Source organism: Coptis chinensis, chromosome 4 (genome assembly GCF_015680905.1).
Source record: "Coptis chinensis isolate HL-2020 chromosome 4, ASM1568090v1, whole genome shotgun sequence".
NCBI classification, from domain to species: domain Eukaryota; kingdom Viridiplantae; phylum Streptophyta; class Magnoliopsida; order Ranunculales; family Ranunculaceae; genus Coptis; species Coptis chinensis.
The window spans coordinates 47,527,983-47,537,370 of NC_141459.1; the positions used below are offsets into that span (position 1 = coordinate 47,527,983).

The window sequence follows — 9,388 nt, forward strand, 5'->3', positions numbered from 1 at the left end:
GGACCGCTGGATCGCTCTGTCGGGGTGGGGATCGCCAGATTTCTCGGGCCATGAGCTTGTGACGCAGTCGCCGTCGGGTATATTGGTGTATTGCTTGATGTGTCCGGCTTCAACCAGTCCCGCAAATAATCTTTGGAGCCCCCAAAGACACGTCGGTCTCATGGCATCTAGCACGGTGAAACGCCGAATAATAGGGCTGGTCGAGGCGTCTGGCTGGTTTTGCCTTATCTCCGGTCAGGAGAAGGTAGCTCGCTTGATCTTCTCTAGTATGTAGCTAGGAGATCTGGTGAGCACGGCGAATTCTCGATTATTGCTTGGTTTGGGTTTGGAGGATTGCCCTTGTTGTCGGGGTCGCTTTTTAGAGGATGATGTTACCTCGTAAACTTCTCCTTCTTCTGTTTCTTCTTCTTCTTGGTTCTGATATTTCAAGCCTTCTTGCAGCTTGATGTATTTATCAACTCGAGCGTATAGCTCGGCCAGCATTTCTGACTGGTCTTTCAGGAGCGATCTGGTTAGTGCGGTATTGCGGGTTCGGCAGGTGGTTGTGAAAGCCACTGCGGCAAATGACTCTTTAAGGCCGCTTTCCATGTCCAAGAGTTCTGTTTTGAACCGGCTTAGGAAGGAGCTATAGGTTTCCTCCTTACCAAGAGCGAGCTGGAAGAGTGAATTGAGATCACCCTTCTTACGTCTGTTGTGGACGTATTGGCTTGCGAACAGGTCGGTGAGCTGTTCGAAGCTTTTTATTGAGTCTGCCTCGAGGGAGAAGAACCAGTCGAGTGGGCCGTCTTTTAGACTCGCCGGAAATAGTCTACAATGGAGATGGTCGAACTCTGGTGCACTGTAGAGTGCAAGACTTTGAACATATCGGGCTATATGCTGGCCTGGGCATGTGCGGCCGTCGTACATCGGGAACCGTGGTTGGACAAAGTCCGGAGGAGAGACTTTGTGAAGTATTTCAGCAGCAAATGGAGATGCGCGGTAGGTTTTCAGCATCTTTTGCACTATCTGGGTGGAATCTTTCTTTACCGCGTTTTTGTCGAGCCTTTGGTTCAGCTCGGTGATCCGTTGGTCGCGTTGATGGCGTCGTCCCTCTGCGGTGACTCCTAGTGGGTTACGTGTATCCACATTACGCGGAGTGTGATATTTTCTTACGAGCTCGGCTATTTTGCTCGTTCACCGTCCCTAGTTGTCCGCTAAAAGGTGGAGTTGAGCCGAGGCTTGCCATGCCGTGGGCTTGAGAGTTTTGGCTCTGATTTGTTTGGAAATGGTCTGGTTTCTCAAGTAATCGAGACCACAGACGGCGCCAATGTAAAGGTGTGATATGGTTTTCCCTTACAAACAGTCACTAGGGGACTGGAATAGGTTATTGGATGAGACCGAGTTCGACTTGAGAGCGAACTGCCTACGTATCTTACTCTGGGTTGTATGGGGGAGAGTAGAATCAGGTCTGGCGTAGTTCATAGGAGGGGTATTTATAGAGATTGAGAGTGTATCCTTGCTCACCACGTGTAAAGGATGTCCTAAATGAGGGGTGGAGATTAGGATCACATGTGAGAACTGCCCTCCTAGGCCCCTTTGTAATGATGTGGAGTGGCATCAGCACACAAGTAGCTTGCGGCCGTGATCGATGGTCGACGGTCAAGATATGTGTAAGTACACCTTTAGTCATGATTATACGGATAGGGAATCCGTGTCACTTCCTCGTGTAGTTTGCGTGATACTGCGATCTGTCTGTAGCGTTCTACTAGCTCATGGATGCGACCTGGATCCATAGGTCGATGTGTCATTCCCATCATATTAGGCGCGTGCTGGATAGAGAATATCACTCCCCTATATTAAACATAAATTTATGTGTTGTAATGCATTGCTAGCGAATTGAATTAAAAAATGTATTCGTGAACAAAGTAATATGAGCAACACGTACCATCCATCCGATTTTTATGTGATCATTACCACTTTGAAGAGATATTACTGCGGCACTCCACTGATCACCCTCGACATGCGGTTTGTGAATAGTTACAAAAGCTTCATCTCCTCTATAAATTCTGGTCGCATCAACTTTTGTCTTAATTCCTGCAAAAACTTAAAAAGTAGAAGTATCCTCTTTAGATTTATTGAAACTTAGCTTTTAGGTACTTTTGAGTCCGAGCGTGTTGATCCCTTCAAAGCGTAAAGAGTACAAGTTCAATGGGGGTGTAAATTGTCCTGTTACTATCTTTTAGTTTTAAATCTTCAAGGGGGGTGTAAATTGTCCTAATCTAAGGATTGCTAATAATAGATGATCTAATCACATGTTATGCAAATGTGAAAAAGTCAAAGATGTGACTTACAAAATAACCTGGTCCTTGCATAGGATCAAATTCAGAAGAGTATTTCCCAGTAAAAGATTTAGTTCTTATCAAGTCTTCTTTGGTTGTCCGTCGGATTGGAACCGTATTTGATGGACAATTGCATTTGAATGTAATTGGTGAAAGATGCTCACTTCCCGATGCTTTATCAAACATCTTTCCAACATGAGAACTTGGTGTCATCTGTAGAACAAATATGTTTAACTTAACCCATTAAAGTTGGAATGATTAGTTCAAAATTTTCAGTTCAAATTAGAATCAAATTGTTCAAGTAATTAACCAATCCAATCAGCAATCAGTACATGTAAACACCAGGAAAGACCAGAGAAAAACTGTCTTATATTTTGCACAGGAAGCACTTCAATAAATTTCTAGGCTCCAAAACCTAAAAAGCTTTGCTACTTACACGTGTTAATGTTTTTGGTTTTGTTTATTGTTTTTGGTATTTGTTATTGACGGACTCCATATTGTGTTATGCAAACCCAAAAAAAAAACAATTATTACAAGTGTGTCATTGGTCCAAAAAAATTGAATTCGAAAACCCCAAGTTTAAACGACTCGACTAGGTCGTTCATTGTGCAAACCCAACGGTGTGACCAAGTCGTTTGGACTAAGTCTCCAACGATATGGCCACACCGTTTGGACTAAGTCTCAAACGATTTGGCCACAACGTCTGGGACTTAGTTCAAACGATGTGCCCACACCGGTCAAGTGGCCAAGAAACAGAACTTTATATTTTTTCAAAGTTCAAATCTCAAACGGTGTGGCCACCCCTAAAGTCCCAAACGGTGTGGTCAAGTCGTTTGGACTAAGTCCCCAACGATATGGTCACACCGTTTGAGATTTGGACTTTGAAAAAATATAAAGTTCTGTTTTTTTGCCTCTTGACCGGTGTAGGCACATTGTTTGGACTAAATCTCAAACGGTGTGGCCAAGTCGTTTGGGACTTAGTCCAAACGGTGTAGCCATATTATTGGAGACTTAGTCCAAACGACTTTGCCACACCGCTTGGACTAAGTCCCAAACGGTGTGACCACACCGTTGGGTTTGCACAATGAACGACCTAACTGGGTCGTTCAAGCTTGGGGTTTTCGAATTCAATTTTTTGAGACTAATGACACACTTATAATAATTGTTTTTTTTTTGGATTTTTTGGGACCAATAGCACACTTGTAATAATTGTTTTTTTTTTGGGCCTGCCCAACACAATATGGGCCTGTGAGTAATAGGACTCTTGTTTTTAACAAAACATAGTCTTTAGCACGTAAAAGAAAGCCAACGTTTCCAAAATCTTTCCAAATCAGCTTTGACCTTAGGTTTACCCATTCTCTCTCCTCTATGTAAATCTTTTCTCTTTCAACCTAAGGGCATCTCTAATGGGAGGTGTAAAATTACACCTCCACATAGGGCTCCACGTAGGTGCCATTAGGATTTTACACCTCTAATTGTATATTATTGTATAGCTTATAAATATCCAGACTCTATACTCCCCAATGGAAGAGTGTAAAAAAAAATAGATTTTAAACTCGAGTGACGTCCAAGTTAAAAAATTACTTTAGAATTAAAAATGGACATTACTCCAAGTGACGTCCGAAAATTATTTCACTCAGACGTCAGTTCGAGTGTCACCCGGGCTTTTTATTAACTAATAGCGAGAGGGGAAATTCCCCACCCTCTCTATTAGCTAATACACTATTACCTACGGTATAGCATCCCCATTGGAGAGAGTTTTTTTATATTTGGAGTGTAAAATTTCCACTCTATACGGTTTACACCCCCCATTGGAGATGCCCTAATAAATGGTTTCTCTCTTCTCTAGTTCTCCAAACTCGACAACTATGCCGCCCTTCTCCCTTATTCTCATTTGTTTGCATTACTTTGGTTTCAAGTTCTTCACCCCAATCTCTTCTTCCTTGGAGTATTTGTTTCACACAAGTAATTCGTGTGTTTGTTCACACTGGTGCTTGGGTAAATGAGAGTAGACTTTCAGTGTAATACTAGTTCAAAGCCGAGGTGTGTATCACAAATTGTCAAGCAAATGTAAAGCATGGGTAAGGAGATGTAGCAATATAGATGATATGTTGCCAAAAAAGAAAATAAACTTGGCCCAAAATGGTTGTATTAGAGCCCTCACCATTCACATGAACATTAACTAAAAAAAGTTCAGCTGTTGTAATCGGGTGGAGAGAGAGAAGTTTGTTTGATGGATAGTGATCCCCCAAAAACATTAATTCGCTCTGCCTGACTGCCTCACTCGATAAAACAAAACATTTGGTGCGTCAAATGTATCGTACCCTTAATAATGCAGGTTTTAAGAAAAATCTCCCTGCCATGTAAATGGTTCAATAAAACACCCTTCAAAACGAACCAACCCATGAAACCATCCTGTTTTCAGAAAAAAACATGATAAAGACAAAAATACCCCTATAATGTCTTCTTTTTTCCTCTCTTTTCAATTTTCAACATGAGAATTCCAGTTTTTGCGTTTGGCAGAGAAATCACTTCAAAATAACACAAAATGCAAAAATATTAACATCATTCATTTCATGACAAAAATAAATTACAAAAGTGGTAGCTGTCTCATGAAAGTTGTAGATCCGGTTTTTACGAGACGATTTTGGGATCGAAAACCATTTGAAGATGATATCATTTGAAAAAACTTGTTCAAGTCGTGATTTCGAAATGCAAAAATTCATATATCAAAAAGATAAAATAGACTTTCAAAAAACACTTTGTAAAACAAAATTTAATAGAAAAACAGTATGTAAAAATAAATTTGCATAGTGGAATTTATATGCAAAAACAAAATTACATAGTGATTGGATTTGCATGGAAAAATCACTATGTAAAAATAAATTTGCATACTCAAATTTGTACGCAAAAACAATTTTACATAGTGACGGAGCCAATTTGTTGAGGAATAGATGAAGAAGAAAAATAGAAAAATCAATATGTAAAAATAAATTTTCATAGAAAATCACTACGTAAAAAATAAAATTGCATAGTGAAATTTCTATGCAAAAACATATTTACATATTGATGGGATTTGCAAAGAAACATCATTATGTAAAAAAAAAATTGCATACTAAAATTTGTATACAAAAAACAATTTACATAGTGATGGAAAATGTTCAAAATAGATCGAAGAAGGAGAAGAAGAAGAATAAATAAAACAAATACCAGAGACACGACTAACAAGGGAATAAGTGATTATTTCATTTACTCATCATGAAACTTTGTTTCTTCATTGTTTGAACCTGATTTCTTCATTGTCGAACCTGATTTCCTCATTATCGAACCTTATTCCCTTAATTTCCAAGTTGAATCGTGTTATCGAATTGAATCAATGTTTGAATCATGTTATTGAAGTTGAATAAGTGTTTTTCCTTTGAAATAGCGATGAATATGTGATGTTTATCTAAAAGGGTAAAAAAGGAAGCAAAAAAATTTGGGAAAATAAAAAACAACCGTGATTTTTTCTCAATTGAAAAAACGGGGAGGTTATTTGATGAGATATTATAAAACAGGGAGGTTAAGAGGTAAGTGCCGATGGGAGGGTGTTTTTATACAACCATAATAGAACGAGGGGGCTGAGGCCCATTTCTTGCTTAATAATGTGCCTCGCTTAATAAGGTTTGTAAACAAAGAAATCAAAATATAAACAAACCTTGATTTTGTGATTTTTGAGTAGAGGGTGCTCAAGTGATGGTTGCTTGTGTATGTCCACGCAGTCAAAGGTTTCTCCATATTCATTCTGCAACAAGTTATCCAAACCAACGATCAGATCATATCAAAGTTTCACTTCGAACAAAGAAATAATTGTACTAATAAATCTTTTATTTTATTTTTTGATAAAAAGTGTTCTAATAAATCAGTATTGCATAAGTTTAGGATTGCGATATGATACAAGTGAACAGGCAAAATAATCATGTTAGCATTAAATTTCCCCATTCCACTTGTACTTTGTGATATAGGCTAATGAAGAGCGAAAGTCTATAAGTTTTAGAAATGAATTGTAGAGTATTAGAGTATATACCATACTATTATCATATCAACAAGTTTACTTAAAAAAATGGGGATTGGCACCCTTTGACCAATTCCAAAGTATTAGCACCCTTCATTAATCATATAAAAAATCACCTAGAGTAATAAATTGTCGCGAAAAGATAATGTCCACAACAAGGAATTGCTGCAAGATGGCAAACCCATAGAAAGTTGTTGATGTGATTTTTTTTTTTTTAGATTCACTGTAAAAAAGGTCAGTTGCCGCGAGATGGTTGTGTCCACCAAAATGTAGTTTTTGCTTGTATTAATTACTAAAACTCTTGTTCATCGTGGAACTATCGCGCAAGTGGGGTGTAAAAAAACATATAGACAATAACTATTATATTATTCATATACCCTTTTGTCAAAGAAGTGCCAATCCCATAAAATAGGGTATAAATACCGCGGTCGGGCATGTAATCGCGTGCAAGTTTGGACGGTACACTTTGTAACGAAATTCTTCATTTTGATTTTCTTTTATCAATTTGATCTATTTAGTAGCTAGCTGTAAAGTATATATATGCTTAATCCCCTAGAGTTCCCGAGTTCTAACCAAATCAGTATTAAAAAGAAATGAGGTGTCCCACATTGTGTACAAGCAAAAAAAAAAGAGAGAAAACAAAAAAAGATCGATCATATGAACGTAACAAGGAAATGTCACTACCAAAGGTTCACCTTAATAGTCTTGACTCCAGGTTTGTTCAGGGTTTCAAGAAGTTTATCCAATCCCAAGTCTTCCTCTCTTGAAATGGTTATTGGTTCTTTTGCTACTAATCTAAGCACACCAAAAACTTGAAAGTAAGTAAAAAGAGCTACTATAATGGAAGACACCATTTTAAGTTGTGTTGTCGATTATTTGCATAGCCTGATGCAATCTTTTGCTATTAATAAGGGATAAATTGATAACATCCTTAATTCCTTATGGTAACATCCAGTCATGAATATGCAAGATTTCCAATTATTTTATTCTACCAATGCCAAATATATTTTGGATATTTAACTTAATGTATTCAAAGACAAGATACTAATTTGGGGAATTGAAATGAGTTTCTCCTAAACTGAGAATATTGTAGATTTTTCTTTTTGGAAAGAGTAATGTAAAGGTTAGATTTGGATTAACCTTACAAACATAGGCAATTTGGAATGACTGAGATAGATGATTTAGATTTGACCGAGTTCGTATGGATGAACTGCCTACGTATCAAGTTCTCTCTCTGGGGAAAACTTGAATCAGGTCAGACGTAGTTCCTCATCCTCTTTATATAGGTAAGGTGCCCGCGCTTCTTGCTCTCCCGCGTCAAGTCAGATCCAGGTCTTGCGAGCCATGATGACGATTTAAGGGCATTTACTGTGATGCGTACCTAAAACTTCGGTCTTGATGGCAGTCATGAAGACATGCATTACTAGCCATTGTGGGATGGGGAGAGTGTGTGCCGGGGAGATCGTTATCGTGTAAGATCGTCTACTCTACTTGAGCCGCTTTGAAGCAAGCTCTCTGGACGAGTGCCTGAAATCGATTGGTGGTGGCATCGCTCTTGGGAATTGCATAGGTCGCTTGCCTGAGTTGAGTCACTATGAAGCAAGCTCTACGGACGAGGATATGAGGTTGGTTGTTAACTCTAATGTGCTGGACACGTGTTTGATATTCATTGGATTGTGAATATTACTCCCTCATACAGCCCCATCTCATTAGGTCGCTTTGTACATTATAGCGATCTTCTGAGAGAGAACATTAGCACGTGTGTAGCATATGTGTGGAATAATAACCACCTTGTTTTGTGGGAGTCAAAAAGACAAGACATAAGGAGAAGTGTCAGTTAGGGCGTTCAGTGCAATGATAGCCTGCATTGGGAACTGAACGGACGGCGTGTATAAGACGGTTTAGGGAACTGAAGAGTTACTATTTTGTTTCATTTTCTTTAGATTTTTGAGATCGTTGAGTGCTCAGGTTAGTGCTATCTCTTCCATTTTTCTTTCTCTCGTTTTGATAGGTAAACTTTGCTTGTTAGGTTCTTTCATCTTTTGTTTTCACATGTCTGACTCCGATGATACACGGTCGGAGGAGGTTATAGTAGGGTCGGTAGGGTTTGGGAGTGAAAAAGAATATGTAAGATCTAAATATGTAGTTTCTTTGGAGAGTAGTTCTGGTCGTTGTGAGGGTTCTTCTTCTAGTGGGTTGCCCTAGATGAGCGTGCTTTGGAAAATTTTGCAGATTTGAGGGATGCTTATGATATAGATGTAAGCGACCTGGAGATACATGAAATAGGGGATGACGTTGACGCTTTAAGCATCGCGCTCATCCCACGGGGATATGGGGTGGTAGTTTGTGAGGGGCAATTGTGAGCTGGCATGAGGATACCTTTCTCGAAACTTATCTGTAACTTTTTAAACTTTTGCAAGAAAGCGCCTTGCCAGTTCGTTGGCAACACTTGGCGTTTGTTGAGAGTATTCGACCTATTGAATGAGAGTGGGGGGGTACCGTGTTGAGGTCACTGATATTATTGAGCACTTCACTGTGAAGCGATCTCGTACTAATAATTTTAGTTTGCAGACGCTAACGGGGAAGTCGAGCGTTCTGGATGGTGTGAGCAATGAGCCTTGGGAAAGAAGGTCGTTGTTGTTAATTGGAAATTACTGTGCTAGTGGGTTTGCAGTTCATATTAGGGTTTGCAATTTTGCTGGTATGTTTTTGTGTCTTTTTTTGTATATTGAGCAATATTTGTTTGTTTTGAACTGACCTTGGAACTGCTTGTTTTGCAGAGATCGCTATTACAAGTCGTACTAACCGAGGAGTGATCGAGAGGTTCGCTAAGCTGAGCCGAGCTAAGAAGCAAGAGAAACTGCCCAAGGTAGCGGCTTTCTTTGTGGAAAGGGGAGGTCGTGGGATAAGGCTAAAGCAGAGGAGTCAAAAGAAAATGGCTCATGGTCAGGTCGATAGTGCGTTGTCTAGCTGGTTTGTCATGGAGAGGGAAGATAGTGGCGTTGTAACTAGGGAG

General features: G+C 39.3%; 1 protein-coding gene across 1 annotated transcript; it reads right to left on the reverse strand.

Annotated features, from left to right (window-relative positions):
* Positions 1-1,661: 1,661 nt before the first annotated feature.
* LOC147503746 (protein neprosin-like) lies at positions 1,662-7,226 on the reverse strand. Its single transcript, XM_086604944.1, has 5 exons — positions 7,068-7,226; positions 6,016-6,102; positions 2,339-2,531; positions 1,925-2,073; positions 1,662-1,808 (listed from the first exon to the last, which is right to left on the reverse strand). Exons 1-5 carry the CDS (start codon positions 7,224-7,226, stop codon positions 1,662-1,664), a joined length of 735 nt encoding a protein of 244 aa, XP_086461070.1.
* Positions 7,227-9,388: the final 2,162 nt, after the last annotated feature.

Bases quoted from the DNA above. Each gene is read 5' to 3' on its own strand.
- LOC147503746 (XM_086604944.1), bottom strand. From the start codon at position 7,226: ATGGTGTCTTCCATTATAGTAGCTCTTTTTACTTACTTTCAAGTTTTT. The intron at 6,103-7,067 runs GTGAACCTTTGG...AACTTGTTGCAG, and splicing joins CTGGAGTCAAGACTATTAAG to AATGAATATGGAGAAACCTT. The intron at 2,074-2,338 runs GTTATTTTGTAA...AAGTTTTTGCAG, and splicing joins TGATCCTATGCAAGGACCAG to GAATTAAGACAAAAGTTGAT.